A 24406-nucleotide genomic window follows, 5' to 3' on the forward strand; every position below is an offset into this window, starting at 1 on the left:
ATATGTATGCGTTAAGAGACAAAGCTGGCAATATCATTACTAATATGGATAAGATAGTTAAAGTGGCCGAGTAGTTCTATAGAGATTTAAACAGCACCAGTGGCACGCACGATGATAATGGAAGAGGGAATAGTCGAAAGGAATTCGACACCCCACAAGTAGCGCCGGAAGAAGTAAAGAAAGCCTTGGGAGGACTGCAAAGGGGGAAGGCAGCTGGGGAGGATCAGGTAACAGCAGATTTGTTGTAGGATGGGGGGGGGGCAGATTGTTCTAGAATAACTGGCCACCCTGTATACGCAATGCCTCATGACCTCGAGCGTACAGGAATCGTGGAAGAACGCCAACATAATCTTGATCCGCAAGAAAGGGGCCGCCAAAGACCTGAAAAATTATGGAGCAATCGGCTTACTGTCGGTTGACTACAAAGTATCTACTAAGGTAATCGCAAATAGAATCACGAACGTCTTAGACTTCTGTCAACCAAAGGACCAGACAGGATTTCGTAAAGGTTACTGAACAATAGGCGATATTCGCCCTATCAATCAGGTGATAGAGAAATGTCTGGAATATAACGAAACCTTATACATAGGTTTCATTGATTACGAGCAACCTTTTGATTCAGTCGAAACCTCAGCAGTCGTGCAGGCATTACGGAATCAGGGTGTACACGAGCCCTATGTAAATATACTGAAAGATACCTATAGCAGCCCCACAGCCACCGTAGTCCTCCATAAATAAAACAATAAAATACCAGCTAAGAAGGGGGACAGGCCGGGAGATACGTTCTCTCCAATGATATTGACAGCGTGTTTACAGGAGGTATGCAGACACCTGGATTGGGAAGAACTGGGGATAAGTGGCAATGGAGAATACCTTAGTAACTTGCGATTCGCTGATGATATTGCATTGCTTAGTAACTCAAGGGACCAATTTCAATGGATGCTCGCTGACCTGGACAGGCAAAGGAGAAAGGTGGGTCTACAAATTAATCTGCAAAAAACTAGAGCAATGTTTAGCAGTCTCGGAAGAGAACAGCAGTTTACGATAGCCAGCGACGCATGGGAAGTGGTAAGGTCAGATAGATCACCCTAGGCAGATCTACTTAGGGCAGACAGTGACCGTGGATCCGGATCATGAGACTGAATAATCAGAATGAGAATAGGCTGGGGTGCGTTTGGCAGGCATTCTCAGATCATGAACAGCAGGATTGCATTATTCCTGAAGAAAAAAAGTGTAAAACAGTGTCTTACCAGTACTCACCTATATGGCAGAAACCTGGAGGCTTACGAAAAGGGTTCTACTCAAATTGAGGACGACGCAACGAGCAATGGAAAGAAGAATGATGGGTGTAACGTTATGGGGGGATAAGAAAAGGGCAGATTGAGTGAGGGAACAAACGCGAGTTAATGACATCTTAGTCAAAATCGTGAAAAAGAAATGGGCCTGGGCAGACTATGCAATGAGCATGGAAGATAACAGATGGTCATTAATTGTTAGGGACTGGTTTCCTAGAGAAGGAAAGCGTAGTAGGGGGCGGCAGAAAGTTAGATGGGCGGATGAGATTAAGAAGTTTGCAGGGACATGGCCACAATTAGCACATGACTGGGGTAGTTGGAGAAGTATGGGAGAGTCTTTTGCTGTGCAGTGCGCTTAGCCAGGCTGCTGATGATTATGATGGTGATGATGATGACTATCAAAGTGAAGGAAATTATCTTTTTTCAAGAAGTGCGAAAGCCTGTAGGCTTTGTCCATACCGCAGGGTATGCTGTTGGGGCGCGAGAGGGGGCGACGCATCAACATCAGCAAAATTTGGACGCGGGAAACAAGGAGGGGAGAGAGCACAGGTGTAATCGAACAGGGAGTAGTGATAGGCGAGAGCTGCATATGATAAGGCATTTGTCCATTTCCTCTGGTGACGTCACACCGCAGATGCTGTCTACATGAAGACATCGCCAAATAGCTAAACTGCCTACGCCGAGCGAATATAAGGGTCCTACTTCTCAGCGTCGGCTAGTCACCCATCGTCCCCTTTACCAGAAACGCAGGTTCGTGCACCATGTGCTCGGATTCTGTGGCGTCGCAACACACCAAACGCGTACCGACCACTGAGACCATTTGCCTGTTCATTGTTACTTATATATTTTATGCTCTTCACTTGCAACATTTACCTGTGGTAATTCTTGCTGTCATTGGTGTCGCACTATTATAATAGTATTTGACGTATATAGTAGCATTAGCCAACATGAATGAAATTGAAGCAACTGTTTTTAGAGACTCACTGTGGATAACTATTCCAAACGGAGACCAGTAATGCGAAGTCAATTGTAAGGTTGACCAGCGTTCATTCGTAAGTTTCTAGCTATCTTGCCAGGCAGCGCAGTATATTGTCCGCTTGAGCAATGGTTACTACACCTGCTATATTTATGGAGCGTAAACGTATACTTTCAAGCAGTCATTCTAAAATGCGTGTCGGCATGTGAATCGAAATAAATAACGAGCAAGGTATTTTTCTAGGAGCAAAACGCTTGAGGGAAACTTAAGCTTTTTTCTGGTACGCTTTCTTTTCTTTTACGAAACCGCATGCCCGTAATTTGTGGGAACGTTTCACTGGGTGAAGTGGGCAAGTATGAAACGCGCTAATGGGCAATTTGATTAATGAGGCGTTGCGCAGTACAAATAATAAGGGAATTGTGGGTCTACAAACTTCTTTCGATAGCATGCAGTTGAAACTTCGCCTACTGCGTACTCCCACCTCATCGGTATGGCCAAAAGTCCAGAATACGAAGTTTGCAGATGCGAAGATAAGATAGCGCTGCTTCGCAGTGATTGTTGTCGTTTCGATTCGCAAAGTCCACAGCACACACTGCGCAATATTTACAACCATCCTCTTACGGAAGCGAGAATTATATGACCCTGGTCGCAGCCGACGTCGGCCCGAGCTCGTTTAGAAGCGCTAGAGCGGTTTTTAAAAGAGATAAGACTCATTGGAAAACTATAGAATGTGCGAACGGATGTGACCCTCATTGGTTAATTCTCTCTTGTTTTCCTTACCTTTTCTTCCCTTGTCCTATCCTCCTGTGCGATGTAGCCAACCGCGCACTTAATCTGGTGAACTCACTGCCTTTGACCACTTGTGTTCCCTCCTTCTTCCTCCTTCTCTACGAGAGCTTCACTTTGCACATGGATTGCCTCAACGCTGCAGACAAAATTGACGGAAACCACGTATAAGTGGACTGAATAATTTACTTTTGATGCTAATCCGTGGGAGCTTTAACAAAGACCATTGATGTAATTTTAAATGAGTTGAATGTTGGGCTAGTTGGCTACTCTTCACGAAGCTTAGGAGCAATACTACTCCAGAGGCATGAAGGTCGTCTGCACCCAGTATCTTACACAAGCCGTAAATTACTATCACGTCAATCAGCCTACTCTACAATTGAAAGCGAAGGCCTTGTTCTAGTTAGAGCAATTCATAAATATGTTTTTCTGTATGGCCGACCGTTCACACTGTAGTGCGATCATCTCCAACTGACATACGTTGAATCAGCGAAACACTCTAATAACAGGTTCCTGCCTTGGAGTTTACTCGTTATGGAGTAGAACTTGCCAGTTGAATATAATCGCGGTGTGGACAACGTCGGTGCTAACTATATGACTCGGTGGATTTCACTGAACCGTTGAAACGTATGGTCGTTGTACACACCGTCTCATTCTTGAAGCATGCTTGTGGTGCGCTGTTTCGTCCCTTGTAAGGTGTTGTTACTTTGTGCTTGAACTTGTATCCCACGTTCAGGAACTGCTAGCTAAGTCTGCACAACGTATTGAAGACCGCGGTTAGTGTAGTAATAAAGTAGTATGGCTACCTAGAAGAAGCCAACAGAAGCCACGAAGAACTGAATGCGCGTGCTCGCGACGAACGTCGATGGAAGTGCGCGGCTCTCGGAACGGAACACAGCTGAGCTACCGCTGCCAGGCTAGCCATGGCGTGTACAGGCTCAACCTGAGGCACACCACGGACCGTATCGGTGCTACTAGAGCAGGCAGGACGAGACTGGCGTGTTCTGCTGCGAAACAGTGTTCGAGGATAGAACTAAGGTGCGGACGAGACAGAACGGGTCGGTGTTGTTCCTGCGATGAACGAGCGTTCGAGCCCGGCGGTAGCAGGGTACCCTAGTCGAGAGTGCGATGTTCGAGCGAGCCACGTGAAAGGGTCCAGCACAACCCGCCTGCTCGTGTCGGGGCCAGGGTGCCGCGTTGCTGTCAGCGTGTGCCTGCCATACGGTCACACGAGCAGTTCTATCTCTGCTCGTGCGCTGGTCACCCGTATGATTTCGTCGTAGAACTGCACTGCAAGTCTGCAAGCGCCGATGCCTCAGATCTGGTCACCAACTACTGTGAGTGACCATCTTAAGAAGACTCATCGTATCGTCAGTAAGGACACGAGTTGTAACAACTCACATGAGCCATAGACAGCGCGGACGGCTATAGAATAGTTCATCGTCTTGCCGGCTCATCATAAGTGTAATTGTTGCCGCCTGCCGTTGATAAATTTTTGTTGCCCCATCTATGACTTTGCTACCTCTATCTGAGACCCTCTGCGCACGAGCCATCACAACCACGCATTTCGGATGCCACGCATTTCGGATGGGACTAGCTAGGCAGGGGGCAACCCCTTGTACAGGACCCGAATAAAGTTTTTTCCTGTCCGTCCGTCTGTCTGTTCATCCATCCGTTTGCCTGTCTGTCTGTCTGTCTGTCTGTCTGTCTGTCTGTCTGTCTGTCTGTCTGTCTGTCTGTCTGTCTGTCTGTCTGTCTGTCTGTCTGTCTGTCTGTCTGTCTGTCTGTCTGCCTGTCTGCGTGTCTGCCTGTCTGTCTGTCTGTCTGGCTCGCTATCTGTTTGGGTATCTGTGTGTCTGTCCGCTTTCGCCGACACACTGACTCCCTGTCTGTACGTCTGTCTGTCTGTCTGTCTGTCTGTCTGTCTGGCTCGCTGTCTGTTTGGGTATCTGTGTGTCTGTCCGCTTTCGCCTACACACTGACTCCCTGTCTATCTGTTTGGGCCTCCACTAGGTATGTGCTCCATGTTGTTATGCATCGTAGTCGTGCGATTGTCGTTATTGCAGCTCCCTGACCTCACCCATGTAATGCCTTGGTCGTCACGAGTTCAACCCCAAACGTATGGCTCAAGTTGTCTAACAGCTTATGCCCTGAGGTAAGGAATCATGGTCGAGATGCGGTCCTGGTCGCTGCATCCTCGTCATCCTAGCTTCATCATCAGACACTCGTGTTGTCGTGTCGTGGCACCATGTCGTCACGCAGTGGCCATGCATTCGATGTCACACCACCATTCCGATGCCGTCATGGTCTTTCAATCGTCATCATCCCAGCTTCGTGGTTTTACGCGTCATACTGTCGCCGCATGGCCTTTTATTCCGACCCAGTGGTCCAAGCTGTCCTACAGTCTGGGTCCGTTATAACAGCATCATAGTTTATGTATCGAAATCTTATTGTCCCCATGCCGTTGCTCTTACACGCCTAAGTCGTTCCACCGACATAACTTCGTCATTCCATCGTCGCTGTGTCGGTGTCATATATTCGTCGTCATCCCTCCATGGTCATGGGCTCCTAGGCAAGCGGGTGCCATAGCGAAGTGGAAGAGTATCGCAGTACATGCCATATAGCAGTGTCAACCAAAGGTTGAGAGTCACTAATAGATGTGTTAAACAATATTCACTACAGGAATATGGTCTGTCCCTACATCGCTTGATTGGGTTTCGCATTACCGTCGACATTGATCGTGAGCTTAGTCCCACCGTAATATTGTTGTGTGGCATTTTCTAAATTCAAACTGGTTTCGTGCAAACCACTATTACCGTCTCCCGGGACCTGTTCAAGCTTCTTTCGTTCAATGCATAGTTGCAAGCAGAATATTACTTTTCCTTAGGGATTTATCTGTTATTATTTTGTGTCTAATATATCCTACAAGCAGCCCGCATTCTTCTCCAAGGCCCAAACCCCGTTAATAGAAGCAACTTTAGGGAGTGCTGTCCAAAATGTACGCTGTGTCGACACCTCATAGTGAGCTATTTAACTTTATTAGAGTGCGCACAGAATCAGGGCAGGTGATTCTGCGCTTGAATTGCAAGTTTCAATTGGCGGTAGGCAGATCTGCACCCTTCTTTACCGCCAGCGTTGCCGCCATTGGCCCGACTAGGAGACTGCCACCATCAACCGGCAGTGAGTGACCGGTGATGAATGAGGCGCGGTCCGAGGCCAGAAAAGCAATTACGCGGGCGGCTTCTTCGACGGTTCCAATGCGACCCATCAGGTTTGATTTTTCCAGCCGAGATCGGAGCTGAAAGAAATAGAAATATTGCAATGAATAATAACTCTTACACTCTTGTAGGCGTTGGCGAGAAGATTGTTAGAGTTATGGAGAATTGGCGAAAAGATTTTTCATTTTTTATTACGATGTCGTTTTCTTGACAATGGAGAACTCCTATAGAGCTGTGGCATCGTGAATTTGGGCTCTGTTAGCTGTATCAGGTCGCCAGGTGCAGTGATGGTAAGGTCTTGCGTTATACGCATGGAGTTTATACATAACCCGTCTTCTCACTGTGACATGGCAACTGGTGTTTACTTTCCCAGTTATTTTCTTAATGAACATCGTCTAAGGCCAACAAGCGTAGAAGTTGTTCAATCTAACCTGCAGATGTTCGCACGTATTCAGACGATTTACATTCCTAAAGAACGAATACATGTGATATTGAGAAGGGTATATTTCCCAGGACAAGTGCAGCCACTCTCTCATGTAAACTAAGAAGAATTCTTCAACTTTTAAGCCCATTTCTCTACCACACCGCATAGTTCTTCGTTTGCCTTGATACGAGGCTTTTTCGCGGTGTCCTTCAAGAGTGCTACGAGTTCGAGGAACAGTCAGACATCGTGAGGCGCTGTCTCGAAAGACACCAGCGACCAGCAGCGCCAGCAGAGCGAGTCGAGCGCCGGCGGTGTTGCTGCACGCAGGCGCGTCTTCTTCTTAACAATCGTCCTGCAAAAAAGAGCCATCCCGGCGGCCTAAGATGTTGGAGGCTGAAGGTAATGGTAGGGCTTGGGATGCACCACGTTGGCGAGGTCACATCCTCCCCGGCGCAAGTCGTAATTATGGTGAAGAAAGTTGCCCGATCAGAAAATTCACCGGCGACGCCCGCTCCAAGACGTGGTAAGGCCCTTCATACTTTGGGACTAGTTGTGAGGAAAGCGCGCGGGAGTTCGCCAACAACAATAAAACACTAGAGACCCTGGGGCATACGTGGGATCTGCAATGGAGTTGGCGCGGCCTTCCTTCTGGCGCTGTTGTCCTTGTGATGTAAAGGCACGCGCCACTTGACGACAGTCTTCGGCTTGTTCGGCAGCCTCGTGCTCAGGCGGGCACTCGGAAGCGTGAGGACCGTATGGAAGGAGACTGTCAATGTTAAGCGAATTAAGGCTCCCGTCCGTAAGGAGGAAGAAAGGTGAAAATCACGTACTAACTTGTATCGCGGTGTTCTATGCCAACGTTACAATAGGGATTACGCAGACCTAGTTACCATGATCAGGTACCACGTACATCGTGAGCGTATGACTTGAGAGCGCGGTTAAACTGTTCTGTGAGCCCGTTGGTCTGCGCATGGTGTGCCGGGCTCGTCTGATGAATAATGTGGTAATCCTGAAGCAGAGCTTCAACGACTTCGCAGAAGAAGGCACGACCTCTATCAATAAGGGGTTCTCCAGGTTCACCATGCCGACGGATAAAGTGACGTAGAACGAAAGATCCTACATCCTGCGCTGTAGCAATTGGTAAAGTAGCAATTTTGGCGTAGCTTGTCAAATGGTCCCCATCAACTATGATCCTCCGACTGTCATCTCGTGTGATAGGAAGCGGGCCGTAGAGGTCAACGCGGCAAGATCGAAGGGTTTGGCAGGACAGGCAAGTGGCTGCACGGCGTCAGACGCACGTAAAGGTGATAATTTGTGTAGTTCAGAGTCAGAGCATCCCTGAACACACTTTCGTACAAAAATGTTCATCTCCTTGCAGCATTAGCGATGGCGAATACGTTCGTGTATCTTAAGTACTTTGGAGTGACACATTGCGTATCTTCTTGAAAGGAGGAACATATTTGTTATCTTAAGCCGCGGGAATGACCAGTAGCTATGCTAACCATCTACGCCATCCATCTAAGCCCTCTAATAACTAAGAACACTTTTCTGTAGGAGGGATCGAGATCAGGGATGGACCATGATTCAGAAAGATAGGTGAAAGGAAAAGTGGTCGCGGGGTCATGGCGTTGTTCGGTGCCAAATTGAATCAAAGCAGGAGATGACACAGAGTGGGTTCAAGTGGTTCCTCAGGTCGAGTCAGGAAGTAGAGTTGAACAAGACAATCCCTGCGTCAATGTGCTTGCGTCCGCAGCGGTAAGTGACGCGAATATTGTACCCCTGTATTTCGAGTGCCCTGGATGCTACACGGCCAGATGGATCTGTCAACGTGGCGCGCAACAAAGCACGTGGTGACATGTTACTAGGTCAAATGGGTCGCCGTATAAGTATCGGTGGAACTCGCCAAGCGCACAAACTAGAGCCAAGCACTCTTTTTCAGTCACGCTATAATTGGATTCTGCTTATGTCAGCGTACGACTCGCGTAGGCCATGACCTATTCGGAGTAGCCGGGCTTGCGTTGGCGAGGACGGAGCCAAGGAGAACCCCGCTGGCATCTGTATGTACTCAAGCTGCAGCTGTCCGGTCGAAATGGCGAAGACTAGGTGAAGAGGTAAGAAGACGACGCAGCGTTGCAAACGCGACGCATGAGGTGCGGCCACTGGTGGCTGGTTGTGTGAGCGACGGGAATAGCTTGAGTGACCTCTTTGGCAATGGCTGTGCGAAGCGTTGAATGTAGATGACAGGGCGGCTACTGAGTCAAGGGAAGTTGCCGAGACTTTCTCGCCCACGCCGTCCTGAGTCTGCTGAAGCTGTGGATACTGTTCCAAAACGGTAACAAGACTCGACAGCGAGTCGGCGGTGGACTGAGGCTGTCGAGTTCGGGTGCGTTGCTTCTTCAACTAATCGTAGCTCTGACATAAGAAGACGACTTCCGGAGTGGTGCGCGGATTCCTGGCCAGGAATGCGTGGAATTCACCATCGTCGATGCCCTTGAGAATGTGCTCAATTTTCTCAGCTTCGCGCATGGCAGCACTCACACGTTTACAAAGGTCGATGACTTCTTATACCTCTTGTAAGGTTCGCCAGTCTGCTTTGCAGGGGTCCGCAAGTGCTCTTCACGGCATACATTGCGGACAGCAGGTCGACCAAACACCAAACGCAGAGTTGGCGATGTCGGCGTGTTGCTTTCACGGTTATGGTATCAGAGCTGGGCAATGCCAATAAGATAAAACATGACATTAGTCAACTTCGCGCGTCGTCCCACTTGTTAAGTGCGCTAAAGCGTGTGTACGACGTAAACAAGTCCACTCGTCGGTTACATCTGTATCGCTGAAAACTTTAGGCCCAAACAATGAAACGTTCCTTTCCTTCGAGCGCTTCCTAACCTTACGTGAGGCCTCCTTACAGCGAAGGACCGATGGAGGAAGCAAGCGTACTCTGAAAGCTCCCTTCACCGTCCTCACGTAAGGAGCGGTTGTCGCACGCCTGGGTTCGAGATGATCTCTTAAAAGCTTTACGCGAACACCATTATTCAATAAAAAATGATGTATCGTCACACAATTTTAAAGTTGAAGAGCTAATATAGAGATGCGTGGGTGTGTTTTGTAGTTTTGTTCACTAAACGTAAAAAAAGTACCACATCACAGTGCAAAACTTGATGTGCTCCAGCAACGCTGGCACGCCGGCGTCGTGCAACGCCCACCAAGGCCTAGCAACGCTTTCATGCCGCACGCGTGACTAAAACGAACATGCCTGGCAAGACGTACCATTCCCGCGCTTCTCCGCAGGTGGACGACAGCGCGCATGCGCAAGGAAACGTCACGTGGCTGTGCGTTGAGGTGAAGCGCTCGTTCAGGGCCAGGAGCGGCGTAAGGACGCATGAAGGTAGCTTCGGAGCTACCTTACGCTGAGGAAGCACCAAGGAAGCCTTCATTGAGGGCCCCTCAGTAAGGAAGCTTTCAGAGTGACACAAGGCGGCCTCACCGCAATGAAGGCTTCCTTACTGAGGTAACGAAGATCTTGTTGTTTGGCCCTTAGTATCACGTTTCCGAGGAACCCCTGTGCCCATGACGGACTCGGGCGAAGGCACCGGGAGGTCTGTGTTGTCGTCCATGATACGCGGAAGCGTTCGTGCTCCAAGGTCCAGGGTGGTGGCTATGGGGGAATTTCAGTAACCTCCATCAATCGATAAGAGGTGTACTGGCGGTGTCCTTCAATGCCACTGCGAGGTCAAGGAACGGCGAGGTAGCGTGAAGCACTTTCTAGGAAGACACCAGCGACCAGAAGCGCGAGCCAAGCGTTGGTGATGTGGCTGGACGGAGGCGCCTCGTCTTCTTCCCAACCTCTTTATTTAAATGTCCATATTGTGCCTTATACTCTGAATAGCAGATCACGTAGCTGTTTTTCCATCTTTGTAAAAATTGTTCAAATAATGTCAATACAGCATCAAGAAACCCTTATCTACGGTTTACTAAACTCCCTGCGCAATACCACATAACACAAACGGCTACCATGTTTGTATATCATAAATTTACAGAAAGCGTCGCAGACAGAGAGAGAGAGAGAGAATGTATTTGAAAGAAGGCAGAGAGGTCAGCCTGAGCTGACGCGCTCTAGCCTGCTACTGTGCACAGGGGGAGAGGGAACGGGGACATAAAGGTGTGATGAGGAGTGATGATGACATAGAAAGAGGGATGCACAACGGTGAAGGAAAGTTCAAGATTGTGATGATAAATATTCAGAAATGTCATCTATGCAGTCACTATCGGGTTACGTACTTTGTCTGTGGTCATTTGTTCAAGTGAACCTAGAGATAAAGGCGCTAAGGCGAATCTGGTGTGTGGGCCTCCCCTGCGTGAGCAGCACAGGCGCCCAACCAAAACTTTACAACAGATAAAGAGTTGCGATAAGCGGCTGCAGTACGGAGAGCGCCTGCAGGACAATTTTTTTTAATTATGGGGTTTTACATGCCAAAACCACTTTCTGATTATGAGGCACGCCGTAGTGGAGGACTCCGGAAATTTCGACCACCTGGGTTCTTTAACGTGCACCTAAATCTAAGTACACGGGTGTTTTCGCATTTCGCCCCCATCGAAATGCGGCCGCCGAGGCCGGGATTCGATCCCGCGACCTCGTGCTCAGCAGCCTAACACCATAGCCACTGAGGAACCACGGCGGGTCCAGGACAATTTTACCGGTCGTATTCTGGAGACCACCGAGAATCGCGCGCATTGAGTGGACCAGGTGCTTCAGCATTTCCTGAAGGCTGTCCTTCAAGCTTTCTTTCCTGAAGGCTTTCCTTCATCTCCTTGCTTGCCCGTAGTGTCACCAGTTTTAAGGGCTCTATCATTCTTGGCTTCATGGCGAGGAGGACCACCAGGGCTCGCTGTCATGGCTGTGGGTGTAGAGGGCAGCAAAGACTATTCTGTGTCTGTATCAGCCGGCGTGGGTGAATATTCACCCCGTGCTCTCATCGACCTCGAATTACCAGTAGGCGCCGTTAGCGTCGTCGATGTACGCACAGATAGAAGGGGTCGTGACGCCTGCGCCTTGCTATGTAGTTCATCTGAAATGGCTTTGTGGCGCTTCTTGTTCATGTTCACTTTGGCGAACAAATTGAGCAGCCGCTTTACGTGAAAATTGTTGTCCTGCCATTTTTCGAAGAATAGGAACTTCTTGTTTCATCTTCGGGAATTCCTTAGAAGTCACTCGTGAGAACCAGTGCACTTGCGGTGAACCTCAAGAATGCGCACCGATGGCCTCAAAAGAGTCTTGAGGTCCGCATATTTGATTTCAAGCTCCGCGTCTCAAATCGCGCCAGTCGTTATCTCCTTCCCGTAAGTACTAAAGGAGTGGACGGACATTTCGCCTAACTGCGGAGTGGTCTTTAACTTCTCCAATATTGCGGAATTTTTCACATTTATTGTCAGAATAACCTTGCGAGCGTTGATCCTGATCTCGTTGCTTTGCCCAGGGGCCACACTTTCAAAATATACAGTTAGAAACTGCCTGCTGAGGGAGTTCATGCTGTGTGACGTCGAGAGTGGCACGTAAGAAACCATGAAGGATTCCTGCTCACTCTGATTCGATGAAGTCGTCTCAGTCGACATGCGGCGCATCTTCTTCATATGGCGGCTCATGGCTACGGTGTACTCGCTGTCAGAGACCATGACTTCTGGCAATGAGCACTCCCAGCAATCAAGCTGGTCCGAGCTTCGAAAGGCACGTCGTCCAAGATTATCGATGAAGCAGATTACTTCCCTTGTTCAGGCGGTCATGGGAGCGTCTTCTTGCTCATCCTTGATGAAATGTCTCTCACAAAAATGGTAAACACGTAAAAAATGCACAAAGGCGTCGCAGGCTTACAAAGCGACGCAGGCGCTGGTACGTTTCACAAAACGGACTGGCCTCAGTGAGCTATTATAGGTGTGATGTTATGAACAACCGCACGTATTCATACTAATAGTACGTTCTCCTCTCCCTCTGCTTTCTTTTCTTCCCTTAAACCCTTGCCCTTGTATAGGGTAGCAAACTGGACGTGCGCTCGGTGACCCCCCTATCTTTCCTTTCTTCTTTTCCTCCTCATCCTCCTCCTCTTACAGAAAGCGCGCTATGAGCTATGTCGGAAACACCACGAAGATTGTGCATTTTTGCGAACCTGTTCAGCTCAACCTACTACAAACCTCTGATATCACCAACAAGAAGCTTAAAACACGAGAACTTCGGCACTGCTAAGGAAAAACGCTTTGGAAAAGCCTTTTCAAGCACGTATTTTGGTTCTGGGTAGTAGTTAGAACATTCTAGTAAATAACAGAGCCAGCGTCACACAAACACTCATTGTTCCAGTTTTGTTCTGGCTCACCAAAAGCGGTTCAGTTGCGGTTGACCTCCGGAGAAAAAAATAATGGTTCAGACCGGTTATAACCAGTAGAAGGGTACTTGCATAACCGAGGAACAATTGCAGCAATACAGGCCAACTTTATTCTGCACGAAAACTCGAAACTGCAGCTAGGCTGCACTCTAAGGTTGCGCTTCCTGTTTGTTCTTCACGCCGTATGTAGTTACAAAAGAATTATACAGATCAAGCACCAATGCCAAAATCTCTGCGAAGCGAAGCTTTAGTGAAGAGAAACAGAAGAGTCTATTGAGGAAATGCAGAGAGGCCATGCAGCCTGCTGCTCTACACAGGGGGAAAGGCAAGAAGAGAGAAATAGTGGACTGAAGAGTAATGAGGAGGAGGGGCAGTGGGATTCGTTTGAATTACACGGCCTTGTTCGAATGACCCACTCACACCTTTGTATATAGGACTATGTCAACTAAATATTCTCCGATTTCTGATGGCTTGCTTCATTATTATGTCCGGTCGATGGCCTGGCAACCGTTCTTTACTGGACAGCCTGTTGGTAATTGGCGCTAACGTACTGATCAACACCTACAGTCCAACGTCAAGCTTCGTACAAGCAAAAAGTATATGCGCTCTACGTCGCAGGTACTCCACATGGCAGTTGCTTTGGACAAACTATAGTCTGACGAGTCCGTGCGCAGGGTGTGATGCAAAACACACCCACGTTATCACTACACCTACTCGCCTTCACGCAATACGCTGAAAAGCGTACTAACGGTATGATCACTTTTAAACTCACGGGATGACGGTGTATATTTATCAAAAGAGGCAGCACAGTTGAGTCACAAGTACAGGCGATGCATGGATGAAAACATGCAGAGAAGATATAGAACGTGAACCACATATCGATATTTGTTCTTGTGAGTGAAAAAAAGTATTGTTTTTATTCAGTTGCGGTGCGAGCAAAAATAGTTTTTTTTTCGCTTTTCGGATGAGTTCAAACTCGATGCCCTTGATACAGTCATTCTTTATATGATGCGCATCAGCAGGGCTTACCGTTTTTTGTGTCTCGGAGCTCATTTCTTCCCTGAACACCATTTTCGTTTCAATTGGTCCCGGGCTGAAGAAAAAATGAAAAACAAATTGAACCAGAAACGCACGTGTTATGTATAAAAGCAGTTTCTCAAGGCACAGAAAGTGTAGCGCTTGCATTGCGGTAGATGCCAAGTTCGTACTCAACCTTGAGGCTATAGGCCTTCTTTTCCACACTTTACCATGTGTCTGCGAGTGATAAATGTCAAAAAACATTATAGCAGAACTCATCTCTAAATGTTTGTGGATGGCAATGCTATTAGTAGTGACACACCGCATATCAAAAATTACTTTTATTTAACATCTTTTGTAGCCATCGTGACTACCTCTTTCGGCTACATGCGACACACACTGTACCCGTTATCAGCCCATTTTCCTGTACCACTCAAATACCAAGGCGTGCCATCAGCGTGATGGCATAACAACGACTCGATTGAACGACGAAGGTCTCATGGCGATGGCGCCATGACAACAGTGAGATGGCAATTTTGAAATAATGACAATACTGTAATGAATACAGGCTGACCACATCAGCTTCTGAGGAATGCGAGGACGACGAGTGCGGGATGACGGTGGCATGCCCATGACTGTATCACCAAAAGTGTATGAGCGTGACGATGACGGTATGACAACAACCGTATGACGAAGCTGCAATCCACGACGGCATGACGGCGTTAGTATGACGAAGCTGCAATCCACGACGGCATGACGGCGTTAGTATGACAAGTGCATGACATCGACGGAACGATGAATTGAATTGAGTTTATATCCGAGAATGTTGCGGGAGACCAGAAAAAAAGCTGATCAAACAACTTGATAACTGCGGCCACTATAGGCACACGTAGGCATTACGAATGTTGCAACAAGAAAAAAGAAACAACGCAATGACAACAATGACATGACAATGCCGGCCTAATTACGATTCAATAACGAAGAACTACTGACGTCGACGGAACGACAAAGGTGGCATGATGTTAATGTCATGACGGCGATGGGTCGACGCTTGTGAAGTGATGATGTTGGTAAGACGACAGAACTGCGAAGATGGTATGACGATGGTGCTTCGACTCTATGCGACCTACTCCGGTATCGTGCCGATTTGCTATGGCGCTTGCTTGCCAAGGTATCTCACGGGCGTGGCTTCATGATTATGATTGTATGACGCTGACACAGTGATCACGATGGAATGACAAAGAACGAATGACATGGAATAAACAACAGAGGGCGCTTAATGACGACAGCGTGACGACAACATGAGGACAATGCGATGACTAGGGTGTGACTGTGACGTAGTGATAATGGTGTGCACAGTCATGCACACGCGCAAGCATAGCGTTGTACGCCCCCTTGCACGGTGGCTACATAATCCCGGAGAATACTGGCGAAGAGCTGTGAGTTTGTTGAATCGGAAGAGCATACGCTGAGGGGAAGAGAATTATCCTTGGCATAAAGGACAAAAAGCTCCAACAAAGGCATGTTTCGGAAAACGCTTCTTTCGCCAAAACAGTTAAAATTTACCGCTCTCGAGAGCAAGGGAAAGAACAGTGCGCGGAAATCGAAGCAGGCTATAAAAGCCAAGCTGAAATCTACGCAGTCGAGGAATTTCGGCGCTGTGGAAAGTGGGCCAGAAATCATTAGGCTAATAACTGCCCAGCTAAAAGACGCGCATGTAAAAAGTGCAGCAAGAAGAAACCATCTCGCTGCAGCCTGACAAATGAAGAGCGAAATGCTGCACAAATCCAAACAAAGTGTCTCAGCTGTTCCAAAAGGACTTCTTCTTGGGCAAGTTGGTGCTTAGATTTCCTAGGTATACTTTGTGGCGCAAAATACATTTCTGGAAAAGGGACAGAAGAAAGGGAGACAGTGAAGCGCCAATGGCGCTTCACTGTCTCCCTTTCTTCTGTCCCTTTTCCAGAAATGTATTTTGCGCCACAAAGTATACCTAGGAAAGTGTCTCAGCGGTAGAGTCCCGGGATTAAAAACTTCTGTATAGAAGCTCCATCACAGAACGGCAAGAAAGAGGAGCGCTTGTCAGCAACTATAAAGATAAAAGGACGCCCGTTCTTTGTAAGCTAAACACAGGCGCAAATTGCACGGTGATAGCACGAAGCAAACTGCGAGAGGTAACGAAGAAAGAAGACGAGAGCTGTGACGTTGTCTTGAATACCTTTTTCGGTCCTCAGGAGCAACCGGCCGCATCCATCTTCATCTTAACAAAACTGATGCTTCCTTTGAAACAGATTTTTTTGTTGTCGAAGACGACGTCCCATTGACTTTGAGTGGATCATTCGTTGAGAAGCTGGGTTAACTCCGCAGAATTTTCTCAGTGGAGCAACCAGCGCTCTATGAAGCCGGGAAACGTTATGAAGATGGTTTGAATGGTTTGGGAAGGCTGAAAGGTATCGCCTACCATATTGATGCATGCATATTGCGTGTTTCTTGTGGTCGACGCACTTGGGCGCTCCGACGAAGACGACGAACGCTCTGTGGCTCTCGAGCTGTCGGCTGAACTGGCCAGTGCTGCATTATACCTTGTAAATATACTTTGTAAACAGTCGCCTGTCTTAATCCTTCGTCTGCGTAACATTTTGGTGGAGGATGCCGTTCCCCGTCCTCGCCATGGAGCTCCGCAGCGGCCGCACCGCCCTGCTTTCCGCCATGGCTCCCGGTGACGACACCTCGTCTCCTTCTACTCCTGCGACCACGACAACAACGTACGTTACGGTTACCAATCCTCGCGATCCGTTCGCATTGATGGTCACCAAGTAGCCGCTCTTGTTGACACTGGCTCCCATTTTTCAACATTAGGCTAACAGCTCAGTGACGAACTAAGCAAAGTGAAGACGCCATGGCACGGGCCCAGCATAAGAACCACCGGATGTGAATTGATGACACCTGTTGGGAAATGCACGGCCCGACTCTTAATCCCGAGTTCAACCTTAGTCCCCACCCTCGTCATCCTTATTGAGTGTTGTAAGGAACTTATACTGGACGTGGATTTCCTACGCGAGTGCGGCACCGCGATTAACATCCGTGACAGAAGCGTCACGTTTGCCACGAACTTAGTGTCACCCATAAGGAGCAACAACCTCGCTTACGTATTGCCGCGGATGACGGCAGACTTTTGCCTCGGAGTTGCTCTCTCGTAGCCGTGCACTGTGACAGCCTGCAGAGCGAGACTGGAGTCGCTGAACACATCAATGCGCTTGCACTGCATTGCGGTGTCTCCATTGCCAGAGAGCTTATCAATGTAATCCATGACAGCTACGACTATTGTAGATGTTTATCCGACATTAACGGCGCTTGAGTGAAACCGGCTTCTCGAACTCACCTATCAGTACCAGGTTGTTCCTTGTCTGCGTCAACAGTTGGTCAAACGACACTTACCAAGCACTGCATCTTTACTTATGTCGACGCCAGACCCTTTCGACAAAACCCTTATCGTGTGGCCCTAAAGGAACGCGAAGCAATACAAGAACAACTGAAGACGACTGCGGAAGATGCCGTTATTCGACACCCTAACAGTCCGTAGGCATCACCTGTAGTTTTAGTGAAAAAGAAGGCCGGTAACCTGCGCTTCTGCGTCGACTATTTGAAGCTCAATTAGGTCGAAAAGAAGGACGTTCATCCGCTGCCACGTATTGATGACTCCTTGGATAGGTTGCGAAACGCCTCCTACTTTTCGCCAAGCGGCTTGAAAAGTGGTTATTGGCAGATCGAAGGCGGATGACAGAGGCCGTGAGAAAACCGCCTTTGTGACACCTCACGGACTGCATGAACTTCAGGTACTTCCCTTCGGCTTGCGTTCGGCGCCAGCAACATCTGAGCGTCTAATGGACACTGTGCTCTCTGGAATCATGCCTGGTGTACCCGAACGACGTCTTTTCCGCAACGTTCGACGAAGTTTTGCGAAGGCTGAAAACTGTTTTTGAAGCAATACGCTCTGGCGGTCTCACTTTGAAGCCTGAAACGTAACATTTTTGTTTTCACGAGCTCCAGTTCCTTGGTTACGTCGTCAGTAGCCAAGGAGTCCGACCTCATGCGGATAAAATTGCTGCCATAGCTAATTTCCCAAACCCATCAGTAAAAAAGGCCGCGCGATGTTTTCTGGGACTCTGTGCATATTACCGGCAATTAATTGCGAATTTCTCGCGTATCGCATGGCCTTTAGCACAGCTCACCAGAGAAGATATCCCTTTTTCTTGAGGCGAAGCCTAGCCCCGGGCATTTCACGAGCTCCGGCGACGCATGGAAGCGCCTCCCCTGCTAGCACATTCGATAAAGACGTCCCGAAGATATTGCATACAGACGCTAGTAATGTCGGTCTAGGGGCGGTGCTCATACAATGGCAGTTAGTACGAGCCAAGGCTAGCTACTCCACCACTCAAAAAGAATGCCTCGCAATGGTACGGGCCGTTCTGAAATTTCCTCCGTATTTGTATGATCGGTCTTTCACCATCTTTAGCGATCAGCATTCTCTCTGCTGGCTCATTAATTCGAACGATCCTTCCGGCCAGCTCGCACGCTGAAGACTTCCACTCCAAGAGTTCGCCTTTATTGTCGCATCTGGTCAGGAAAACAGCACGCAGATGCCGACTGCCTTTCTCGGTCTCCTCATGAACCGGCAGCACAAGACGATGACGACACGGTCTTTCTGGTGCTCGTGGACACTGCCGATCATTCACGCCAGCAATGGGATGACATCGATTTGCTGCCGCTTATTGATTACCTGGAAGGATGAACCAACAGCGTGCCGAGGCTATTTGCAAGAGGGCTGGCATCATACTGCGTGCACCGCAACGTCATCTGCACGAACTTCTCACCTAGCGACAGCAACTACTTACACGTTGTTTCTTCATCGCTTCGACGTGAAATCTTTCACGCCTACCACAACGAGCCGACTGTTGGGCACTTGGGCTACACTCGCATATTGACACGGATTTAGCAGAATTATTACTGGCCGAGACTCACTGCGGTCAATAAACGTTACATTCATACATGTCTGGATTGCCAATGTCGCAAACCGCCACCCGTCAAGCCAGCCGGCCTACTGTACCCTGTTGAAGTACCGGCCACAACATTTGCACAAAGAGACGAGGATTTTCTGGGCCCCTTCCCAATGTGTACTACCGGCAATAGGCGGATAATTGCCGCCACGGAATATTGCGCTAGATATACCGAGACAGGTGCTCTGCAGCGGTAAACGGCAGCTGAAGCGGCACGACTTTTTCTCGAATCTATCATTTTAAGGCATGGCACTCCCACAGTAGTCATCACGGACAGAGGTACTGCGTTCATGGCCCTAGTTTTTGGATATCGTTTCACGTCTAAGTGGTACCGTCCACGGGAAGACAATGGCGTATCACCCTCAAACAAACGGTCTGACGGAACGACTGAATAGCACACTGGCTGATATGGTAAGCATGTACGTAGATGTCGAGCTTAAGAACTCTAACGAAGTTTTTCCTTATGTCACCTTCGCGTACAACACGGCTCGTCCAGAGACCACTCGCAAGACACCCTTCAGTCTCGTATACGACCGTGAGGTTGTGAGAACATTAGACCGAATGGTCCCTTATGAATTTGATGACAACCAAGCGGGTGCTAAGAGATCACAAAACGAGCAGAGGCAGCTAGGTAGCTTGCGGGTCTGCGAATCCACGAACAACAGGTCTGTGACGCCAGACGCTACAATCTTCGGCACAGGCCCGTAACATACAACATCGGCGACAAAGTGTGGGTCTGGACAGCTATTCGTCACTTTGGGCTCTCTGAAATGTTCCTGCGCAAATACTTAGGGCCCTATATAGTTTTCCGACGCATCAGTGACGTCAACTATGAAGTCGTTCCAGACGGTTCTCACTGTTCGAAGCACCTACGGCATTTACTCGAGGTAGTTCACGTGCTTCGTATGAAGCCGTACTATGAAGACCGACAAGACTGCGCAGTTTTTTATCACTGTTTTTGAAGCCTCTATCATTGGGGTGATGACCTTTTCTAAAGGGGGAGCAAATGGCACAACCAGATTTGGCACAACTATATTGCCGCGGGTATGTGCCAGTAGGGACGAGGTTGAAGCAACACGGGTTTTTAGGTTAGGTGGGGAGATGAAGAATACGTTGTTGGTTTTCTTTGAGGACTGATAAAATATATTTCTTGGTGGTGCTGCGCCGCATCCTTGTCGATCCCACGTCGTTGCAATACATTTGCGGCAGGGTCGTAGGATATTTCTTTAATGTGACTGTGGACACTAAACCGAGGTCGCGATTTGGTGTCAAAAATTGTATTGTGCCAAATGCACCCATCTTTATTATGGCTTTATTAAAAATTTGCGGTGCGCATTGCCACCTATGAGCACGTTCCCTTCAAATCTGGGCAGATTGGACATACATTTATAGAACTTTAAGTAGAACTGACAACCGGGCTAGTTGGTAATGATTCATCTGGAGGGTGGCAGCGCGACACAACACCGAGACAAGGAAGGAAAAGAAAGCATGGCATTTTTTGCGTGAGTTTACGCACGAGTATCTGCATCCAATCGGGAATATAGAACGAGTAATTCTGTGTTCGCAAGTTATATTCTGAACTGCACAATAAACTACAGACAATCTTGAAACAAGGCTCCGAACGGCATTAAAATCATACATTTAGGACAGAGTGAGCGAAGCAACGAAAAACAAAATCACATAAAAGCGAAACATCGGAGGCGGCTTTCAAATTTCCATAATAAAGGGGTGGCCGCATGTCATGCATTTATGAAATATTTGGGGTGGTGTTTCCGCTTTCTTTTAAAGGCGTGGTAGTCTCACTCTAGAGAAGACTAAGTGTTCTTTGTGGTCCAACGAAGAAAAAGTGGTTAAAACCCCCTCTAGTCAATCAATCATTTACACATATGTAACCCCGCCTTTACCATAGGCTGTCGTGCCTGCTTAAGCTAATGACGACTGGGTGCAGAGTTAGCCATGAAAACGCCACCGAAGATAGGAGTTATCGCGCCCACAAAAGTCACATTCTTGAAACCCTGGACCAGACGGGATTTTTCTGGCGCCTGCTGTAGATCTCTGCGTTTGGCGGTAATTTGCATAATGCAATAAATGAAGCAGCGCGTCTTAGGGCCTTCATTTCAATTTAGATCTTCCCGATGCAAAATAGACAATTCTACGTCAGATCGACTATAATTGGAAGATACGGTGTATATGGCTACGGACAAGACAGGACACTGTCCAAGTGAAACTGAAAAACACGCAGACCCTTCGGAGCCCTACGGGTTCCCTAGGTCACGCCATATTGTTGCGGTTGATGGGGCCCACACGGAGAAGTAAAGCAAAATATAAACGTGGACGGAGGCTTTAGCGATGGGCTCCAGCATTGCATGCGCCGCTGTTCTGACAGGAATAAAAAAAGAAAGTATTGATAGGCACTAACTTGATAGAGTTTACACGAATTCCATACGGGGCATATTCTGGAAGAATAAGAAAAGCATATATTTCCACACTCTATTGCGTTTTGAATCAGTTGTGTTAACTGTTTTCATTGTTGCTGAAATATAACGTGTAAAACGCGAACACACTTTGCGGCGAACGAGTCCCTCAAATGACCAAAATACAGGATTCGGCATGGAATGCACAATAAAGGATTCGCATCCATATATATCACTCCTCCATAGGCTTACGTTCTGTCTAAGCAAAACGTCTTGAAGCAATTGTCCAAAATGTACGTTGAGTACGGCTGTACAAAGCCCGCCTGGCTCAAAATGATATAACACATATAAGCTTTAAATATGTTTGAGGAAAGCAGCGTTTTAGCTCTAGGCGGAAAGCGTGTCACAGGCAGTGCTGTAGGTCACAACTATCTTGTGCGTCAGAACAAAGTTTAGATATCTTTATGTTCCTAGGGAAAAGCAAGAGGAAGGCGGGAAATGCGCATTCAAGACGATGAGCAAAACAAGAACGTGGTAAAAGCCGGAGCCAGCGTTTTGACAAGTGGACTTGTCTTTCTCAATGCTTTGGAAAAGACAACTCCACTTCTCGAAACCTTGGCTCCCACTTTTACTTTGTTCTCGTTTTGCTTATGTTGTTTGGTATTTTCTCGCGCAATAGATTTCAGGACAAAGACTATTCCCAACACGAAGCCTTATTTTCAGCAAAATAGAAGATAGCCAATATTGACACAGTTTCAAGGGCAGGACCCTTGTTAGGAATAAAGATTCACAGCCTCAATAACGATTTTCGTTATGCTTTTAGTCGTTAAACATATTTGACGTAACAAAAGATTAACTATACTTTGGGAGCACACTACTACTCGGTCGGCTCCTAATACTCTCAATAAACCTTGTGGATCGAATGATCGCAAATTGCATCAGTTATTGCTTATTTTTAATGGAAACGAACATACACAAAAGACTCAGCCCAGCTGCTTCGTGATCAACATTAGTATTTGCATCAGGCTTGTAATTTTCTTCTCAACGTCCACTTTATCCCAGTAAGATTTTTTATGCGTCGCTCATTTGTCCTAAAGTACAATAAATTGGAAAGTGTTGCCGGATTATCTGTGGTATCCCAAAAGCATTGTCTCAACGTAACCAGTGCTCCTGGATTTGATTATTTGTTCTATTTTCTCGAAGCGGTCTGCTGTAGCCTTAAAAATATTCTTCTATGAACAGTTTTGTCTCTTGTGAAAAGGCAATTCACTTCAACCCTCATTTCGAAGTTTAATCAACGCACAGACAGCACGTACAATTTTCTTATGGAATTTTTCAAGCATCGCTGAATTTCCATCACATATAGTACAAGAAGCGTTCTGTGCCGTTACAGTATTTAGAATGGTACTTTTTAGATATTGATGATGTGTAGTGTTTGATGGTGTAAGAGCCACGTATGGTTAAAGAGCGCCATGCACTTTGCGATGACTAGTCAATGCTTTGCCACTGATGTGGTAGCGGATAACAGATGTAACCTGGCTGTTACTGGTTTAAAGATTATGACTGCGCCTTGTCCGTTATGCCGTAAACGCTTGTGACCAGCGTCCGGATTGAAAAAAAAACTCCTGAAAGCAAAACGGGGTGCCAGCCGTCACCGAAGCAAGACGTTTCTCGACCATCAGAAAGAGAATTTTTACCTTTTACGGTATTATAGACCCATTGCGTTCAGCAGCTGCGAATTAGGATTATGCAACAGGTGACTGTATTGATAACAGAAACAAAGACAAGAAGACACGAGGGACGTAAGCAAAAAGGCTATCACAGACGCCAGGCAGTTCGTTTCATTGAGGAGGTGCCGCTGTGGTTCTCAGGGTGCAGTACGCCCCGCAGATGTTTTTCTGAGCTTGCCTTAATTCAGTGTGTTTCTAGTTGTAACGGACCGTAAGAGCTAGGCACCAGCTAGCCGAGCAACAGGTAGTTATGAGCTACAGAACACTCATGTTATAATATGTTACTTAGTGTCTTCTCTTCCATTGACGTTGCGGTTATAGTCTACAGACATCTTTCCATACCATACAGCAAAGTATGGTACGGAAATAAAAAAAAGAACGACACTTACCCACTGCTGAAAGCCGTGTGAGCGCATCAATTCCTGCTTTGCTGATGCCGGACAAAGCCACACTGGGCACCTTACATGAACGCAAACAAGTATGATACATCAATCTAGCAGAAATGGTTAAGTGAATCATGTCGGCGCTGACGAAAGTCCCTCGATCTTGCTGTCGTTTTAATGCCATTCAAACATAGGTTATCAATCTGTAGCTAGCTGTAGAGAAGAACAGGCTCAAATCTCTTATTTCCAGTAGCCGAATGAGACCTCTAAATTTAAAAGTTGTTTTTTTTTATTTTTTTCCCTCCTTTTGTTTCCTTGGCACCAACTCAGGTTAACATTTCCGGCTCTTCCAGATTATTCCTCTTTCCCGCGGTACACCGTAGGCTATAACGCTGAATATTTCCCAATGATCGTGTCAACTTATCTGTCCTAGCAGTGTTAAATTTTGTAAAAAACAGACCACCTCAGACGTCTTACGCGGAGAACTTAAAAAAAAAAAGGGGGGACACTTCCTTTGCGAAAAGTATCCTTGAATAATTCGGCTCCAGACACATCAAATGCACTCAGGCGCTTAAGCTACTAACATTCAAACATTGTGAATATTCCAAGCAGCCTTAAGGACACAAAATCAGGTGCGTTGTCATTTAGCTAAGCACAAATGCACCTAGGCTCGGCAAACGGGAAGGTCAATTAGAAACAGACAGACTTTCTAGAGCCCGTTTGTGTTGTAGAATAGCA

General features: G+C 47.4%; 1 protein-coding gene across 1 annotated transcript; it reads right to left on the reverse strand.

Annotated features, from left to right (window-relative positions):
* Nucleotides 1–6086: 6086 nt before the first annotated feature.
* Nucleotides 6087–24400, reverse strand: LOC129382959 (uncharacterized). The gene is made up of 4 exons (XM_055067167.2): nucleotides 23675–24400; nucleotides 21561–21597; nucleotides 14100–14163; nucleotides 6087–6355 (listed from the first exon to the last, which is right to left on the reverse strand). Exons 1-4 carry the CDS (start codon nucleotides 23850–23852, stop codon nucleotides 6149–6151), a joined length of 486 nt encoding a protein of 161 aa, XP_054923142.1. The 5' UTR covers nucleotides 23853–24400; the 3' UTR covers nucleotides 6087–6148.
* Between the last annotated feature and the right edge of the window lie 6 nt (nucleotides 24401–24406).

Source organism: Dermacentor andersoni, chromosome 3 (genome assembly GCF_023375885.2).
Source record: "Dermacentor andersoni chromosome 3, qqDerAnde1_hic_scaffold, whole genome shotgun sequence".
Taxonomy (NCBI): domain Eukaryota; kingdom Metazoa; phylum Arthropoda; class Arachnida; order Ixodida; family Ixodidae; genus Dermacentor; species Dermacentor andersoni.